Below are 19,642 nucleotides of genomic sequence, written 5' to 3'. Positions count from 1 at the left end.
ACAGCTTCGCACCTCCCTGCCCTGCTGCGGGCAGCATGGGCAACATCGGCAGGGGGTCCCGCCTGGCACCCATGCGGGGCAATCGCCGGTGGTGGCCCAGGGTGGCACGGAGCGGCCAGGCAGCAGCTGGTGCTGCTTTGGGCAGAGGTTGCAAAGCACCTGCTCGCCTCCCAGCGCAGTGAGGTCACGGCTGCTATTTTAGGCTGGGAAAGCGCAGGAGAATAGGCCTGAAATCTCCCTGCAAAGCCGTGATGGGCACTTGACCAGGTGTCAGCTCCAGCGCTGGCGAGCCTGAGTGGCGGTGCTATTTTAGGGATGTATTCTTTCCCTCTGCTGGGGCTATTTTTGGAGGCTGAGTGGGTACCAAAAGGACCCGGATATATTGCAGATAAGGGGCCGATGACATTTTGGCGCTCGTGTTCCAGCCACAAACACTGCTCGCGAAGGCAGACCCTGGGAATAGCAGCACTCCTGGCAGCAGCAGCATCCCGGCTGCTCTGCCCTTGCCGCAGGCAGCAAGGTAGGGGTGCTGTGAGCTTCCCCCCAGCAGTGCCACCCTGCACAGCTCCACAGTCCCCAGTGCTCTCCCAGGCGTCAGCGGGGCCCCGCAGCAGCACTGAGCCCCACGGAGTCGCTGACCCCCGGCTCTGGAGCAGGCAGTGCACGTGCCGTGGGGATGGGGTTATGGACCAAGGAGGTCTGTGTCTGATGGGGCTGGGACAGGCTCTTGCTCCTCAGCCACAGAAGGGTCTGAGATGTGAGCCCTGACCCCTGTAACACAGAAAAGGAGTGTCTTCATTGCAGGCAGCTGTGGTACACGTCCTTTTCTTGGAATTAGGGATACAGGGATGGATGGGGGGAATTTCCTTGGCACAAGTGCGTCAAGGAGAAGGCTGTGACCACTGTCATCGCTCTCCACTGCTACGCATGAGGCCAGGGCTTAGTGAGCTCCCCAGCCCAGCCTGGCCGGGACACCTGCGTCCCGCAGGGCCAGGGGCTGGGAGACCCAAGGGCTTTGCCCTGTGTGGGGACAGCAGATTTCCTGCCCCATAGCCATGCAGACAGACATCCCATTGAGGCTGGTCTTCCCAAGGATGAGGGGCTGGGGTCAAGGAAGAGCCCTTGGCACTGCTGACCCACACCTTCAGGAGAGGAAGCACACAGGGGCTTCCTTGAGACCCGAAAGGTGCCATGGATGGGGACGTGGACAGGGACGGCTTGTGATTCTGCAAGGCAGAGGCTTGCATGCTCCTCCCGGCCCCGGGTGAGACTGGCAGCCAGGCCCTCTGGCCTTTTTACTCAAAGTTTCCATTTGTGCCCATGGGACAGAGGGCCCGTTGTGCGCGTAGGGTGCGGGGAAAGCCCCCCTGGCATTTCGGGGTGGCGGGCGGGAGAGCTTTGAGACAGCAGTGAGGCTGGCGCCCACGCCACCACTGCGCACTGCTCTATCCCCATGGCCGCCCTCGCTCCGCCGCGCCAGCCAAAGCTCCAGCAGCTGGGGCCAGGATAGAGGACATCCCCCTGGGTTGCCCTCCCCAGGGCTTCTCCATGCCAAAAACATCGGTGTTGGCTTACAGCTGCCTCCTCTCCCCACCCTGGGCTCCCCCAGGTCTCCTTGCACCCCAGAGCTCAGCATGGGGGGCTTGGGGAGACGGAGGCGCAGCGTGCCAGAGGGGCGGGAGCTGTGCCGTAAGCTGGGACTGACATGACTTGTCCGGGCTGTCTCCAGAGCAAGTCCGTGCATAAGCCCTTCTGAATCTCCGTCTTTGTTCCCCTCGGTGGCGTCAGCGGCTCTTCACTCCCTCCAGGAGATGATTCTGCTTCCGTCGCTGCCGTTTCCTGTGTTTCTCTCTCCCCCCTCGCTCCTGTAGAGCCAGGCAACACCGGCACAAAAACAGGATTCGAGCTGCTGGAGAATTACTCTGATAACAATGACCGAGGAGACAGTCCGCTGGACGGGACCCTCCCCGGAGCCAGACCGAGCAGGGGCCCCAGCGGCTCATGCCAATCTTTGGAACCCCCTCTTCCCCATCCCCTGGGGCCACTGGTGCACGGGGGGGGATTTCAGGCAGGGGAATAAGCAGGCAGAAAGGGGAAGTCCTGGGTGACCCGCTGCCCACTGGCAGGTCCGTCCATCCCCACACCTTGTCCATGTTGGCCAGGCAAGGCAGCTCTGACTGTCCCCGTGACAGCTCCCGTCCCCACCGGTGATCAGCAGAGCAGCAGGGATCACGCCGTGCTCTCCCTTGCCAACCCAGCTCCATTTCCCAGGGGACAGAGCTTTTTCAGGGAGCAGACAAGGGCAATTGTGATCCAGTTTCATCTGCGAGCAGAGGTGAAGGCAGCTCTGGCTTGCAGGCAGGACCGAGGGATATAATGCCTGCAAACATGCTTCTGTGCAGCAGTAGCCTTGGACCTGAGTGTTCATCCATCTGCCCCAGGCATGCCTGAGGGAGAGCTGGGATTGCTTAGCATCCCAGATGGAGGTCTGAAATTCAGGGAACTCTCACCCATGGCCCAAAATCCTCTCCTGGATCTAGCTGTGCTTCCGGAGGAGGTCCCATCCCTGGCTGCTCGCCACCACTCCCTGCCGAGGAGCTGCCACCCTCCCAGCACGCTGGAGGAGCCGTGGGGGGAAGCATCGCCCGCTTCGCTTCGTGCAGAGCGCACGGCGCAGCTGAGGCAAGGACAGAAGGGGCCTGAGCGAGCCCGGCTGACATTGCCTGAAGCAAGCTAGAAAGCGCATGCACAGACCGATCCACGGGCAGGTCTGGAGGCAGTGACAAGCGCTGGGAAGGAGCTGCAGAGCGGGAGCACAGCTGGAGCCTGAAGAAGACGCGTCTGTAGCTTCGCACTGGCTTGTTGAACAAGCTGCGTCTGTGCACGCGCAGGTGTCTGCGCTGCCCTCCCCCCTCGCAGGTGCTTGCTCACCCCTAACCGAGTGCTCCCTTCCCTCGCATGGCAGGGACCTGCAGCTTGGGGGGCAGCAAAAACTGACTCTGGGTGACAAAAACCACCCAAGCGACGTCCCCCCTGGCTTTATGGCCTGGAAACCACACCGCCGTGCCCCACTTTAACGGGGCATCTGCTTCCCACTGGGACTGTGGGGGTCTTGGAGGTGGTGCAACGCAAGAGATGTCCTGGAGATGGAGGAGCTCAAAGAAGTCCTGCCTCCTGCAACACTCAGCAAATGCCAGCCTTGCAAAGCAAAGCCGGAGCAGGACGCTGTCTCCAGCCCTACTGATCCTTCCAGCCTTAGCCCTGACCTTGCTGCTCCAAGGGGAGATGACCACTGCCCTACCCTGTAGATGCCCAGCAGATGCACAGGACCTTGGAACAACTGGTGCGACCAAAGCCAACCGTAGGCATGAGTCTGTCCTGCCAGGGCCCAGGGGTTGTAATCCCCCGGTTACCAGTGATGCTGATGCGTAAATTCCCGGCGAGGGAGGAAAAGCTGACTTTTGGCCAACACAGGAGGTCTCTGACCAACAGAGGCAGGAAATAGCTACGGTGAGCGAATAAATAAATGGTGCGACTGTAGCTCTGCCTTACATGGGCTTCGTGGGGAGTTTTCCTTTGTTTTTCAGGTTGGCTATTTATACCGTGGAGTGTGAAAATGATGTCAGCGAAACCTCTGCTCTTCACCACGAAGAAAATCAGCCCCGAGAATTTTTGAAGGGTTGAGAGACCTCCTTGAGCAGCGAGACTCAGAGGCTGTTCACAAGGCTGGCGGAGCCGGCAGGAAATCCCAGCTGCCGTGTGATTCCCAAGGAGTCCCCTCCGCTTCCACGCACCCGGCTTGGGGGGCCAGCTGTCCCAAACCCATCTAGGATATGGCTCTGCCCCTGTAAAAGTCCATCTTGTCCCCGATAACGCCCTCCCAGAACATCTCCAACTCACTCCCAGCCTCCCCTTTCTCTCTGTCTTTCTTTTTTGCCCCCTTTTTCTCTATCCCGTTCTCCATCTCCGCCTTTAAGGGTTTTAGCTCCAGCCCGCTTGACCCAGTGGTGTTGCCCCAGGTCTGCCTTGGGGGACGGGAAGAGGGGACAGGGTGTCCCTCTCCTTGTGGGGCTTTGTTGCTCCCCTGGGAAAGCCCAGGAGATAATTTGGAGAGCTGAGCTCCCAAACCGGGCCAATCCCCATGCTCACATGGGGTGGGAAAGCATAGGTTCATCCCAGAATAGGAAGGTCCACCAAGTTCAAGCTGAGCCTGCTTGGCAGTGGATGGTGGGCAGCAATGGCCACCCTTTGGGAAAGAAGAGGAGGAATACACACTTCCTTCCCACCGTGTTTGTTCCCTGCAGTTAGGAGTGGTGACAACAAGCCCACACGAGCCGTTCAACAGCCAGCGGCGGGGTGGGAAGGGAAAAGCCAACGTGAGTTCAAGGGTTGCCGGTGTACTTGAGACGAGAAAAACTCCTGCTGGTGACACATCCATCAGGTGTTTCCAGACGATAACAAAACCTGCCTGAGGTCATCGATATTTAGTTAGCAATGGGCTCGGTTAAACATTATCCCAGGGGCAGGAGGGAGGGGAAAAGTGCTGACTTGAAGGCAGAGATTTAACTCTTTGCAGAGAAAGGGGAGGAAGAGGGAAGGTTGCCTACAAAGAGAAGAGGTCTCCATGGTTGGACCCCCTTGGACTCTGACATTAGGCTGGCCAGAGGGGAGGAAAAGCTTTGGCGTCTCTTGGGTCTCCAAGAGAAAGAGGTGCTTTGCCCCATGGAAACAAAATGAGCTCAAATTGGAAGCTCAGTGCTCCTGCACCCCTGTGGCCCCAGGGCAGCTGAGCACGGCTGCTGGAGCAAAACACCAGTGAGCAGCAAGGCCGGTGGCTTGTCTGGTTTCCCCTCCGGAGCCCTCCTGGCCACGGCCGTGCCGGTGGCTGGGGCACCGCTGCGCTTTCTCTCGGATGGCTGAGTCACAGCCCTGCTACCTGCGTGGGTTCACACCTGGGTCCCTGCCTCGCCGCTGTCTCCCCTGTTTCCTCCAGCGGCTGAGCCCCTGGCACCCATCCCATGCCCCTGCCCTGGGGAGACCCAGCTCAGCACCCTGGGATGAGGAGGAGGAGGGAGGCATGGGGGGGCCTCACCTAGGGTTTTCTTTCGGGAGGAAGGCTCGGGTTGAAGAAGTGGTGCTGAAGGCTCAGAGTAGGGGGGGATGTGTGCATTTTGGCCCTCCAAGCACAGCTTCACACCCTGGTGTGCTCCAGGAGGAGAGGCTGTGAAGATCCAACTCAATCTGGGGTGCAAGAAGCAAAGCAGCATGCGATGGAGGGAGGAAAGATGTGTCGCTGAGGGAAGGGAACCGCTTTGGGGCTGCAGCTTTTGTATCCTCATGCTCCCTCCCCAGTCCTGGCCGGTGCTGGGCAGGAGCTGCATGTGCACAGCAAAGGAGGGAGCCAGCCTGCGCGCAAGGGGCTGCGATTAACGGGGCTGGATCGTCCCAGTCTCCACAGGCGCTGCATATGGTTGTGAGAGGGAAGCTACGGACTCTGAAACAGGGAGCCAGCACCCAACTGCATGGGCGAAGGGCTGCTGCAGCACCTCGACACAGAGCAGGGCAGGACCCAGGTGAAACGGCACCGAAATCCCGCTAGCACCCACCCCGCTCCATCCTTCCCCGGCCCCTTGCTGTCCCCCCCGCTGCTCCCTGCCAGCTCCCCCCCTCCAAAATCCCCTCTTGGCTGCCCTGAACCTGACACCTGTAATTACCCCCGAGATCACAGGGACCTGCTGAAAGAGCGAGCGTGAGCCAGGCCGGGGGGGGGGACGACATGAAAAGCAGCCGCAGCCCCTGCCCGCAGCCAGGCCCCCACCGCGCCAGCAGCCCCCCGGCACCGGGGACACCTGGGGAAGGCGCCTGCTGGGAGAGGGGAGCGGGATCCTGCTCAGGAGACAGACAGGACAGCACAGCCCAGCTTGGGATGTGGCCAGCCGCAGCTCCCACCGCCAGCCGGCATCCCGGGATCTGCTCCTGCCCCGCAGGGAAGCCCCTCTTGGAGGGGAGGAGGGCGAAGCTGGGCCGGCGTTCGCCCACCGCCCCTTTGCTTGCCGGTGGCCGGGTGCTGCTCCCACTTCACCCCAAACAGAGCCTGGGGGACAGTCGGCCTTTGCTGGTGCTCGGTGTCACCGCCCCAGGGCTGCTGCACACTGTCCCTCCTGCACCCCGGCAGCGGTGGCGGTGGTCTCCCACTAGCGAGCCCCCAGGAGCGATCCCCAGAGCAAAATGGCCTTTGGGGAAAGGGTCTGCGCCGACCCTCAACGCGGCAGCACGGCAAGGGCCCGTGGCTGGCATGGGGTCAGCAGCAGCAGGTGCCCACAGCAAGGATGTCACCCCCCCGCCGTGTCACCACAACCCACCCAGCACAGCCGTACCGTGCTCCTAGGACCTCACCCTCCCCTTATCCCTGCTCGTCACCAAGGCTGCGCACCAAGGAAGAGGAAGGAGGTGTGGGACACAGAAATAAACTCCTGCTGGGCACCTTCCTATCATCCTCTTGCCAGGAGCAGGCATACTCCTGCTTTCTTGCCCCCAGCCACAGTGACATCCATGGGCACAGCCTGCATGCCCTGCACGGGAGCCATCAGACCCTGCACAGGTCCTCACTGAGGTCCCTCAGAAGTGGGAGAGGGGATGAAGCCGAGATGGGGAAGGTGCCGCAGTCCCAGTCCCCCTGCACCCCTTGTCCACAAGCTCTGAAAATGGAGGAGGGTGGGAAAAATGAGCAAATCCCCCATTTTGGGGTAGAAGAAACAGCAGCAGTGACCCCCCCCCCAAGTCTTTCAGTGAAGGAAGAGGCTGCAGCCCCGGGCAGGGCTGAGCAGGGAGGCAGATGCAGGGATTTCATCTGCAAGGAGCGAGGAAATGTCCCGGAGCTGTTTGATCTTATTGTATGGAGGGAAGCGGGAGTGGGCGTCCAGCCTTGCTGGAACCAAACAAAGATTATAAATACCTCCCGCCATCAACAGCTCCTCACCGACCCGGCCTGCCAGGGCCCCGGTTGCTGGCTGATTCCCAAGGGGAAAAATGAACTTTGGTTTCCATCCAGCCCTCGAACACGGTGGCGGATAGGAGCGGAGTGCACGGCAGCCGGCTCCAGCCACAAAGCCGGGGGGGATTTGTCCCTGCGGGATGATGTGCATGGGGGGAGCCTCTCCCACTGGCTGCATGCATGGCCCTGCGCAGCGGGAATGGCCCTTGTTGGCTTAATTCAGTCTCTACCACTGCTGGTAGCAATAAAGAAGTTAAAAAATATATATTTAAAAAGCCCTGCGATGCGTTGGCTGGGTGTGAAGCGATGCCTGAGCCCGGTGGACAGCTTCGGAGAGGTGTCCCCGTGTCCCTTAGGGCACCGGGCCGGATCCAGGCATACGCCTTCTCCCTCTTCAATCCTTGGGTTTGAATTTGGTGCCGCACATGCTACCAAGAGTGCCGCCTGGCATCGGGTTGCTTTGGGGCTTGCAGGGGGCCGAGCCCTGGCACTGCCTCTCGAGTGACACCTGGGAGTCCCTGGGACCCTGGCACAGTGGCTGTCCCCACTGGGAAGGGAGGGCAGCCCCACACTGCGTTTTGGGGAAGCTGGGAGGCAGTAGGAGATAAATTTAGTCTTCCCCACTGTGCCCGGCAGCCACCGCAGAAACACGTGATTCCCCAGCACCGCACTGGGGAGAGGGATGAGGAGACTTCCCAAAACTCACGTGGGCTCCCGTAAGCCCCATGCCCGGCTGGGGAGCAGCGCTGCACCGGGACCACTGACACCCAGCGGCGGGGAGGCCGTGGTGGCCATGGGGATGGGGGAGCTTCGGCTTTGCCTTGGCATGGGGAGCTCGGGGTGCCCGCAGGGCTGCAGTCCCAGAGCAGGGCTGCCCACCGCCCTCTCACCCTGCGCAGGGAGGGCCTGACCTCCGTGGGGACCCATCTCCCTGACACATCCATCCCCCCCAGGTCCCGCAGGCACTTCTAAGGGTTGGTGAGAAGCCAGAGAGTTGTCAGGTACGAAAGCAGTTCTCGGGCCGGGGGGGCTGCAAATCAAACGCGTGCCATGCTTGGAAAAGCCCAGCGGAGCTGCTCCGGCAGAAAAGCCGCCGCGTGGCGCGTGAACCCGGCCGTGGCTCCCCCGGGGCACCATCGTCAGCCCCTCTCCCCCGTCGAGCATACTTGAAGCTCCCTGCCTGTCACTGGGATCAAAGGCAGGGGCCGGGGCGGGAGGCAGGGGTGTCAGCTGGGCCGCTTGTGAAGCTGATTGCGGGAGCCAAGACCTCCGACTTGAACCCGCTTTTTTTTTCCCCCCCAGGCATCCTTACACACTTCTAACGTCTCCGCTCCAGCGTCGCAGCTGCATCTCGTTTCATCTCCAGCGAGGGAAAGAGGCAACGCCAGAGCCAGATGCGCCCCGGGAAGGCTGGAAAAGCGGGGCCCCCCCCGGGAGCGCCAGGTCCCAGCCCCTGCGCTGCTGGCAGCTGGGGAGTGCCGGGTGCTGGGGGTGAAACCCAGCCCCGCTTCCCAGCCGCAGCCCTCCCGGCACCAGCTGCGACAGGGCACGTTCCCACGGTGCCCGGTGCTATTTCGGCGGGGCCAGGGCTGTGCCTGTCCTCCCGTGGAGCTCGGGTTGGTCTGAGTATCACCGGGGCGCGGGATCTTTTCTGAGCGGACAGGGATGTCGTTGGCTATTTTGGAGCAAGGAAGATGCACTCAAGCAGCACCACCACAGCACTCGGGGAGCTGCAGGGGTGAGACGACTGTGCCGAAGAGAAAAAGCTCAATGTTAAGAGAAAATGGTTTTTAAAAAAAAAAAAAACACAAGCCACCCTAAAACCAGTTTCTGGGCTCTCGGGAACTGCTGAACCGATGTGTGACCTACACTGATTGCCGCATACTGCACTGGCGACTGGCCCCAAAACAGAGGACAGATGCTCTGCAGGAGCGGGAAGGCTGGGGGGACAGGGGCTGCCGGGCGGACCCAGGCATTGGGAGTGGGCAGCTTTGCCGAAGCCAGCTCGGTGTCCCCCGGCTTCGCCCCCCACCTGCACAACTTGGCAGGGACCTCCCAAACCTGGACCCCAGGACCTCCCCAGCAAAGCACCCGGGCGGCATCATGGGGCTTCGGGGAGCCCTCGAGGGACCGCGAAGGACCACGTAGCCCCGGGTGACCTGGCCTCAGCTAAGCAGGGCTTTTCTCCAGGCCAGCCCCACCAGCAAGCCCTTGGGGACAAGTGTCCCGCACAACATCCACAGAGGGAGGAGCGCCACCTCCTGACGTTGGGTGTCCTCTCGTCCCCAGGATGGAAAAGGATTAAAAACTGCTTTTGTGGGTTTTTCCCCCCCCATCCAGTGTTTTATCACTCAGCAACCATCGCTTCAAGTCTGGCACTGGGTCCCAGGCTGAAGCAGCTAGACACGTGCCAAGCATCCTCAACAAGGACAGCGTTTTTTCAGGACTGCTTCCTTCTACTTAGGTGCTAATTTGACTAAAAATTCCCACCGCTACCATTGCCACTTCAAAATACATGCACCAGCTTCCACTGGAGCCCTCCCCACAAAGTTTGGTTTGGTAAAATGAGGTGCCTTTACAGATTTCGTCAAGGTGGCACATAGCTCATCATGGATGCTCATCCCCACCACCTCACCGTTTATCCCAATAATCCCAGTTCCCCCTGGCACAGCTAACTGGTTTGACTGAAGCAGCAGTAGCAGACAGGGCTGGCTTAGAGCCAGGCACTTGCTAGCCAGCTAGCACATACATGGTTTAAAATGTCCACTCGGAGCCAAGTGAGAAGACCACCTAGGGTTCCCTAATGGGCAGGAAAACCTTGGTCTTGAGAGCTGCTCATAAAACCACAGCCTCAAGATGGACCAAGGTTGGAAGTTCCACTTTCCTGCATTGGGGGAACACTAATTTAGGGCTCTTCTCTACCTGCCTGCTGATTTGAGACTTGTGAAAAAAAAAAATAAAACAAAACTAGTAGGCAAGAGCTCTCTTGTTATACTTGGCTGAAATCAGGCAGCAGGTTCATGTGTTAAATGAGGCTGACAGGGAGCCAGCCAGCTTGTGCAGCCATCGAGTCTGGTTTCTAGGGAAACAAGGTAAATGTTTTTCCTCCTTCGTGCCACCTTTTAACTCTTCAAAGGTTCTTACATATCACCACAGGAAATATTCTCTACACCCACCTTTCCCCATTTCAATTAGAGCAAATAGCATCAAATCGGGTCCATCTCCAAGCAGCACTACACGTCAGTGCGTAGATCTGGAGGGTTATTGCCTCAATCACTGCTGTATCTCCAATTACGGTCAGCAAAGGATACACCAGCACAAGTTATCTAAATTTATACAAGCCTCAGTCAGGCTATGGCCCGAAGCACAAGTGATCTCACTATTGCAGCCGGAGGCAGACAAGGGCTTGGGGCTGCCGCTGCCTTTCTTGGTATAACGCCTCAGCTCCCATAACTGCAACACTTCGGTCAGGACTGGTGCTATACACAGAGCCGGTCCCACGCACAGGCGCTACGTCTCATCTGCCCTCCACCATCGGACTCAGCTGGGAACGCCGGCCAAACCCTCTCCCCAGGAGCTGACGGAGTATTTTCAGCCATGCAGTAACGCAACACCAGCAGCTCTCGCAGCTCTCCCTCCTCCTTGGAGGGTGGGATGCAGAGTCCCCCTCCTCCCCTCCCAGGCAGCCTCATTTCCTGTCACCAGCCAGAGCCTTTCAGCAGGGATGGGAAACGGGTTCAGGAATACTGAGCCGCTGCGAGGTAGGAATCTGTCACGTTACCTGCTGCCTTCTGCTGCTCTCAAGAACAGCAACAAGCTACATTTGCAAACAGTGTGCAGGTAACATCCCCTCTGTCATACAGAAACTGGAGGGTTTCCATGGCAACAGCCAGCATCAGCCACCTACCTAAAATTTAGTGATGTTTCAACTGTCTGAAGTAGTTTAATCTCAAAACCTGTTTGATTCAAAGGAGCTCTCTAGCCACCCAGCAGAGGATTAACATGTGGAATAATACCTCAGTAATGGCAAACACGTTTAGGGCTCCTGCTGCTTTACTATTTCACACAACCAACCAGAGAAGCCTTACTCTGCCCCAAAACCTTTGCTCTCTGAAAAAAGCAATGGCAACTTCCTTCTTACAGGAACCCCGCCATGAGTTCGATGCTCATGAATTTGAGCTTTACCTGCTGCTTTGGTTTGGTTGGTCCCATGCATAGAGCCTGCAGTGAGAGTACCAGACTTGACACAGCTATGTATAAACCAAGAGGCAATGTTAATTTCTTTAAAAGATTTATTTTTTGGCCTGAGAACACACAGGCCATAAGACCTTTCCGCATTAAGCTGTCTCCTCTTTTGCAATACGATCTTTCTTGAGTGGTCCCTGAAAAAAAACATAAAAAGAAGCTATGTAAACAGCAGTCTGCACCAAAGGCCACATCACATCCCAATCACCATGCTGTAGTTTCATTCATCAAATACAAAGCTGCAAAGAAATGAAGGCAAAAAACCCCCTCAATGTCGCAGCCTGTTGGAAATCCCAAGCCCCATCCCCACAGCTACATGTTTTGGGGGAAAGCTGAACTCGGCACAGCCATGCTGCACCAAATCGATGACTTCATATGTGACAGAAGAAATGCTGGTGCCACCTTGTGGGGAAGCTCCTGTGCAGCCCCCAAGCAGCCGAACCGCTCTCTGACCTGGCAAGGGCCTCCTCGCACCCAGGACTCCTGACTTGCTTTCTCCAGGAAGTGAAAAATTGGGAATGCCACCCACAGCCCGCTGTGAGCACCATCGTCTGGAGCTGCTCTCAGAAGAAATGCAGTGCAGAGCCACTCCTCCCCACGGGTGTCAGATACTGCTCAGTGCCCGTTTCACACCTCATCACTGAACGGCTTGTCCCCAAACATGGCAACACCCCTCAGGCACCAAGCGCTGTCACAGGGGAAGCGAGACCCCAGCCCCCCCTGTGGTTATAACCAAGTTGGCAGGATGAACCCTCTCGACTGAAGCTACACACTTTGTTTCACAGAAATTTTGGCCCTGTGGCAGCCCAAAGGTCAAGCTACCACCTGCCGTTAGCTGAAAGACAATACAGAGATATGCAACACAAAACTGCCGGCTTCAGAAAGCATCCTTACCATGAAAGCCTTCTTCTCCTCAGCTGTCTGGAAGCGGCCATGACCAAATTTGGAGGTTGTGTCAATGAACTTCAAGTCAATCTTCTCCAGGGCCCGGCGCTTGGTCTGCACAAGCAGGGACTGCAAGAGAGATGCCAGGTGAGCACGCAGCAGCACCCTTTCAGCCTGCCAGTGTGCTGGGTTTGTGTGCATGTGTCCAACAAGTCTTCTAGGCTCTTCTTTCTAGCTGGCTACATGAATCCTCACAGCAGCAACACCTGTGCCAGAGGCAGTGCAGCCAACTTAAGCTGTTCCAGCCCATTTGACAGCAGGCTGCACTACTCACCTTGCGCAGGGTTAGGACCCTCTTCTTGGTCCCAACAACACAGCCTTTCAGCATGATGAAGTCATTGGTCACCTCACCGTAGTGGACAAAGCCTCCCTGAGCAAGGAGAGAACAGTTAGTGCTCTGTATAAAGCAGGACCAGTCATCACATCTGCCTACAGCTTGGTGTTCTCACAGCACCTCTGGATCTTGGCCATTCCCACATTCACTGAAATCCTGTTTCCAGTATTACCTTTCACTGGTCAAATTTCTTGACCCACCAGTTTATTTGCTGCTGAAGAACAGCAGCAACAAGAAGAGGCCGACAAAACAGTGAAAGCTGCTCTCCCTGCTAAGTTAGCCCTTATTTATGAGCATAATTTCTAGGTTTGTAACATCCCTCTATACTATTGCCACACATCGAATGCAATTAGCAAGTTACACAAGTCAATACTGAGAATGACTAAGCAACACCACCTCCCACAGCAGCCACGTTTTTCCTCAAGAGCTCTTCATTCAATCATTTTGCATCTTGTACCAGGCCAATTGGCCTCTTAAGATTGCAGCTCACAACCAGACTCTCACCATACAGCTGCAACAACTCACCAGAGGGTTAATGCTCTTGTCAGACAAGTCATAATCAGTTGATGCATTGTTTTTGATCAGCTTTCCATCCTTGATTTGGTAACCCTGGCCAATCTTGTAGATCTGAAAATGTAAAAAAATTTCTACTTAGCAAAAGGTAGGAGAAAGGGCCTGTCATCAGCCAAAATGCCAACAATTCTACATAGGATTGGAGAAAAATGTCTGTTGCACTTTGAAAACGTGGCCATACAAGAATTTTATGGTTATCCAACATAATGGACTATGGTTACTGGCCCCAAGATTGCATTCAAACAGACTGAAACTACCAAAGCAAAACTCTCCACTCTATCTATTCACTGTCATGCAGCGAGTGACTTTGGCCAGCTCTTGTTTCCTCCCAGCAGTTCAGAGACACAAACCTTCTTGTTGATTTCAGTCCGATGGTGATACCCCTTCTGACCAGCCCGGGCCACAGAGAAAGCCACACGAGCAGGGTGCCATGCACCAATGCAGGCCACTTTGCGCAGACCCCTGTGAGTCTTGCGGGGCAGCTTCTTGGTGTGCCAACGGCTGGTAACACCTGAAAGAAACCAACACAGTGTTGCTAACTATTGTCAAGCTGAGATGTCACCAAATTGTGTGACCAGAGTTTAAGCCACCTTTCAAGCTGCTGTCCCTGAGCAACAAAAGGGAAGCCCAGACCCAGCATCCCAGGAATTAACCACATTCCCTGGTGAAGCACCCTGCCCCTGAATCACCCACGCTCTGTCCCCAGCTGTCCCTGGGTTGTGTTCTCAGAAGGAAGGCAGCATGGAATGACTCCTCACGGATGTCAGGCGCTGTGCCCAGCGCTCATTCCATGGTCTCATCATTGAACCGTGACAGCAGTATGGATTTACCTCCTCAGCTCTTAGCCCACACGCTTGTAAAAACTCAATACTGGGATTTCATTAAAGCCTGTATCCTGATCACAAAGAGGAGAACTTCCATGCGCTTACCTTTATACCCCTTGCCCTTGGTGACTCCAATGACATCTATCATCTCATCCTGGCCAAAGACAGTTGACACAGGCACCTGCTGTTCCAGCTTCTCCCGGGCCCAATCCACTTTCTCAGCAACAGTGCCACCATTCACCTGGATCTCCATCAGGTGAGACTTCTTCTGTCTCAGGGGAAGCAAACGCATCTAGGAAACAAAGGATAAAATTTAGCTCCTGCTCTTCCAAGATGGACCTCGTTAACTAGCCAGTACCATTCTAGTCCTGGCCTAATCCGTTTTTCTAACTAAACATATCATTTTCCAAGATACAACTTCAACATACTGAAGTAAAAGACCCTACACTAAGGGAAAGGCTGTGTTATGGCTTAAATGACAAGTCACAGTATCTGGAAGTTATTCACCACCCATAGGAACACAGAATTAACAACTGTCTCTAACCCCAGAGCCTCCAGCCAAACTCCACCCAGGAAGGACAGGAAATAACAAGGGGCAATGGTTTTAAACTGAAAGAGGGTAGATTTAGATTGGACATAAGGAAGAGGTTTTTTTATTATGAGGGTGGTAAGATGCTGGAACAGGCTGCCCAGAGAAGCTGCGGACATTCCATCACTGAAAGTGTTCAAGGTCAGGTTGGATGGGGCTTTGAGCAACCTGATCTGGTGAAAGACGTCCCTGCCCTAGATGATCTTTAAAGGTCCCTTCCAACCCAAACCAAGCTATGATAAAGCCTACTACAGTGAAGGACACTTTGGGTAGGGTCACATTTACAGTTACTTCTACTATGTTTAGCACAGAGGGACCGATACGAGTATCAACAGCAGCTGCATTATTACCTTTGCTGTCTAGTACGGGAAACGAATTTAGTCAAATTAGCAACAGCATAAGTAGGTATCTTAGTGCACTTACAGACAACCCAAAGATTTAATTAAATCTCCCAAGAAAGTCTGGCAGAGAACCAACTTTTAAGGGAGACACCACCACACCACTCAGTGATACACCTCCTCCAGCTGAGCAACAGAAGCCACCAAAAGCCTCTGAGTGTTTGCAGTCCCTACAGAACACAGCCTGAAGTGATGCTGACCACACAAACCCCAGAGTTAAGTGTTCACCTGTTAACTAAGAGAGCCCAGGTCTACATGGTGTCAGCAAAGGACTGAGTCCAACAAGTTCCTATTATGGTGCAGTCTCTTTTGACCACTGCTTCCAGCGGTTGCCCACAAGGCTCCCCAAACATCCTGTGAGCACACGCTTTGTACAGAATGAAGAGTACTAGTATTTGTACCATGTTTAAAGTTAGCATGAGGCTGCGGGGGAGGGCAGAAATCTCCCTACAGAGACAGATCAAGCCTTATGCTTGCTCTCTTAGTTGTTTCCACTGTACACCTCAGTCCTGCAGACACTTACCTGAGTGTGAGCCATAACTCTAATAACCTGGCAGTATTTCTTCATGCTATTGAAATCTTTCTCCAACTGCTTTTTGCCTTCTTCATCTTGCCATTTCTTGCAGTATTTGGTGAAGGCCTTCTTCTTGGACTTGTGCCTTCAGGAGCAGAGCAGAGACAAGGTTTGGCTAAGCCCTTCATCAATCCCCCAGGAAGCGGGGATGAGCGGAAGGAGCTGCCACCTCAGCTGGTTTCGGCTCATTGCCAGCTTCTAAGGACTCTTTTCCACTGGCAAGCGGAGCCTGGAGCTCATCAGACAGAGGCAAAGTTGCCAGAGCTGAGCGGAGCTGCCATGAATTCCAAAGCACATTAATATTCATAGTACAGAAGACAAAAGACTGTAGAGAGATGTCAAACAATAACAGAAAAAACAGATCTTTAAAGCAATTGTCAGACAACTGCTATCGGCTTCAGAATACCATCACTTCCCCCCTTGTAAGCCCAAGCTATGCCTGACAGTAAGGTCGTTATTGTAACACCCTTGAGATCACTATTGCTCTACTCTGACATCTTCTCAGCCTGCAAAGTTCATAAACAGGCTGTAAGCTCTACACACGCTGAAGCCACACATGGGCAAATGCACATACTCTGAATCACAACAACAGAGCCTGGAACAGTAATCAGAACTAACACTTGTCTTCCCCTTTCCTGAGAAAACAGGGCTACAGTCAGGACTCGACACTCAACAAGCAGCGCCAGAGGCGATTTCCTTCTGTCCGCCCGTCGAAGTATCATCACGTGTAGCCTGTTAAGGAGATCTCAGGCAAAAACCAACACTGTCACCCCCATGCCAAGAAGGGCACTAGCTAACATGCTGTCACCCTCCCAGAGGCACTCCTATAGCCTATCCCATTATTAGGCCAGTTCATCAAGGCCGAACACTAATTGCTGAAAAGCCTCTTCAAAAAGCTGCACTAGCATAACCTGCAACCCAGCAGAAAAAATAAACCATGGCACAAGATGAAGGCAACAAAAGCCCTGCTCTCTTACCAGTTCTTGTAGAAGCGACGCTTACACTCATCGCTGATATGCTCAGCAAAGATGGTCTTGAAGCTGCGGAGACCACGAGGAGTCTGCACGTAGCCCACGATGCCCACAATGACCATGGGAGGAGTCTCTACTATAGTGACTGCCTCGACCACCTCCTTCTTGTTCACCTCTGGATGAAGACAGAAATACAGCATAACAATTAACACCAGCATCAGCTACTAAACATCATCTGTTCCTTCTTACTCACAAATCCTTCACATGAAAGGTTAAATGACTCAAGTTCTTTTCACAAAGGCAAAGACAACACATGGTAAAGTGACCAACTATAAATTATAATGTAATGCCTTGCAAAAGTTTGAGGCCATCTCAGTAGGAAGCACAGACAAAGCCTGACAGGCAAAATGGATGGTAGCAAGTAACACAACTACATTCAAGACCTGACAATCACCAAAACACACCAAAGGGGATTTACTTATGTCTGCCCATCGAGAAGAGCCTGTTACAGTACAGCTAAACCAAACCATCAGGTCACGGCGCATCTCAGAAACAGGACCATTAACAAAACAGCCACAACTAGACATGAAATCTTGCTGCTGGGACATCACTCGCATTGAAGTGGGAGGGGTTTGGGTGCTTTATACCCCACTCACACAAGGACTCTGAACAGGGTGAAGTCAAGCCAGGACTAAAATCCAGAGCTACTAACAAACAGGTCATCTTTTGCCATTCATAAAGAAAACTACCTCCTCTATTCACAGGAACATTAATACGTACTGGATCCAGGTCTGTCAACTTCACGGACAATGTGGGTCATGCCAGCTTTGTACCCCAAGAAGGCAGTGAGATGGACAGGCTTGCTGGGGTCATCTTTGGGAAAGCTCTTCACCTTGCCCCTGTGCCTGCTACTGCGCTTGCGGGGCAGGAAGCCCAGAGACCCATGCCTCGGAGCTGAGAACTTGCGGTGAGACTACAGAGAAAAAAAAAATAAACATTTAGTGTTTGCTATAGGGATTCACTTATACCCACTTAAGGGCCAAGGCCAATTCTCTTCTTGCCTTGAAAAATTAATACTATGTATATACAAGACATTTTGCATTCTAGAAATTCTTCTCAGTACCAGCTGTTTGGCTTCTGAATTCCATGACATTACAAGAACAGAACCCTCATGTCCCAACCATGTCCTTTCTAGATTTCCTCAGCATCCCCTCCCTTTCAAGCTTATTTTCATCACCAAGTCCCACCCTAGTTAGGCAACCACACAAGCCATAGTTTGGCCACAGCACCAGAATTTCAATGCACCCCAGAAGGCTAGAAAATGGAGAAGCACAGATAACTTTACAGTATGTTTCAACGAATCAATAACGCTATGAAAATAAGCATTATAAAAAAATTTTCAGCTTAAAAAGCTGCAGTAAAACAGTATTTCAACATCCACCTTTGAGTCAGTCACTGTGGGTGGAAGTGCAGATTTTTTTTCTAAGTTGGATGTGAGAGTTGTCCAATCTCATATCCAAATTTAAGAAAAATATCGTGCAGCTAAACATGGAGCTAATAACCAATAGCTAAGAATTATGTCTTAGTTTTAAAAAAAACACTCGACACAAGTTGCCTTAAGCAGACAAAGTTTACCAGCCCCAAAAAGGGCTTTTTGTTAGGATTACAAATCTTGTGGCAGGGCCCAGCAGAACTAAATTCTGACAGCTACGTAAGACCGAAGGCTGCCAGCACAATACCTTCTCGTGAGTGACACAATCAAACACGAAATTTGATCCTACAGGTGAAAGGCGGTGAACTGCATTATTAGACCGCCTGCTCCGCGTGCTCGCACCCCCCCCGCCATGGCCTCGCTGCCCTAGCAGGAGCGGACACAGCAGCCGAGCCTCACTCTGGCCGCGCTCCTGGGCTTCCAACGCCCCGCGACCCGACTGCCGCCGGCTCTCTAGAGAAAACACCCCTCCTTCTAAAAACCCGGACAGCAAGCCCCGCCGCGGGCAAACCGCCCCTCTGGCAGCGCCCACGGCCGCCCGCCACCCGCGCCACGGAGACCCCGAGCGCCCCCGGGCACCAAGCAGGCCCAGCCGGCGTCCCCTCGGCAAAGCCTCGCCCGCCCACGGCGCCTGCCGCGGCCGAGCCCCGAAATGAGCCCCGCGCCGCCTCCCGCAGGGGCCGGGGGCGGCGGGAGCGGGGCCGGGCAGCCGCCGGGGGCGGGATGGCGCCGATACCCGAGGGATGGCGCGGCCGGGCCCGGGCGGCGCTACCGCCGGCAGCACCCACCATTTTGTCCCCGCGCCGGGCCGGAAGGGCCGAAAGCTGTCGCGCGCGCGGCTTTTATAAGCGCCCCGCCCCCGGTGACGCGTTGCGCAGGTGCGTGCAGCGCGCCGGTCTCGCGAGAGGTCGGCGGGGCGGCGCGCGCGTGGCGCTACGGGTGGGGAGCGGGGCCAGAAGGGTGCGCGGGCGGCGATGCGCGGGAGCCGCGCCGGGGCAGCTGGGCCACGGGAAAAAAAAACCCATACAAAACATTTGGAGGAGGTTCTTGAAATTTTAAGTGCCCACACTTAGAGGTCGTAACAGGTAGCGTTATATTGCACTTTAAAAACGCAAAAGGAAAGGGAGGGACGTAACAAAATACATGCAACTCCTTACATAAATGTTTAGCTGTGGTTCTTTATCACGTTATGCAAAGCTATGACGTCCCCGTGCCATCGTTCAGATGTATATAACGTCAGAAAGCGTGTCCCACTACGGTCCTCCTCCTTGAACAGGCTAGATGTTTCCTTTCCACGAAAATAAAGTGCTCGTTCCGAGCTGGGAGCGAGTACCTGCCTCGACGCAGCATCCCAATGTAGTGTTCAACTGGTTTTATTACATAGCTCCGGAGCCATAGGAAGCCGTAATGACCCCTGAGTCAAAAGGCGCTTGACGAATCTTCATCGCGGTTTGCAAAAGTTGTTAGGCAACGTGAAGAAACGCAGTAACAAGAAAGAAAAAAAAATAATTAATAAGTTAAAATAGCTTTCACTGCTAACGTTGGCACCCATTACTTTTGCATAGACCTCAAAATAGAAAAAGGCATCAAATAACTTCTCTTCTTTCATGCAGGCACACGTTCTCGGGCCGATCTGTGTTCTTCAGGGGCTGCGTCCTGCTGTGTATTCCCACAGTGCTTGGCACAGCGCAGCTCCAAACTCA

General features: G+C 54.8%; 1 protein-coding gene and 2 non-coding genes across 3 annotated transcripts; all 3 read right to left on the bottom strand.

Annotated features, from left to right (window-relative positions):
- Nucleotides 1-11,268: 11,268 nt before the first annotated feature.
- RPL3 (ribosomal protein L3) lies at nt 11,269-18,853 on the bottom strand. The gene is made up of 10 exons (XM_072868885.1): nt 18,728-18,853; nt 17,228-17,420; nt 16,454-16,622; nt 15,426-15,561; nt 14,021-14,207; nt 13,442-13,602; nt 13,044-13,145; nt 12,459-12,554; nt 12,134-12,253; nt 11,269-11,376 (listed from the first exon to the last, which is right to left on the bottom strand). The coding sequence occupies exons 1-10, from the start codon at nt 18,728-18,730 to the stop codon at nt 11,332-11,334; spliced, it is 1,212 nt and encodes a 403-aa protein (XP_072724986.1). The 5' UTR covers nt 18,731-18,853; the 3' UTR covers nt 11,269-11,331.
- On the bottom strand, nt 11,796-11,888 carry LOC140646756 (small nucleolar RNA U83B). The gene has a single exon (XR_012040561.1). It is a non-coding gene; the product is annotated as a small nucleolar RNA U83B (small nucleolar RNA).
- On the bottom strand, nt 13,810-13,902 carry LOC140646755 (small nucleolar RNA U83B). Its single transcript, XR_012040560.1, has one exon. It is a non-coding gene; the product is annotated as a small nucleolar RNA U83B (small nucleolar RNA).
- Nucleotides 18,854-19,642: the final 789 nt, after the last annotated feature.

This window comes from Ciconia boyciana, chromosome 1 (assembly GCF_034638445.1).
Source record: "Ciconia boyciana chromosome 1, ASM3463844v1, whole genome shotgun sequence".
Lineage (NCBI taxonomy): Eukaryota > Metazoa > Chordata > Aves > Ciconiiformes > Ciconiidae > Ciconia > Ciconia boyciana.
The sequence above is the reverse complement of the archived record's forward strand: the minus strand, read 5'-3'. Positions and strand labels throughout refer to the sequence as shown.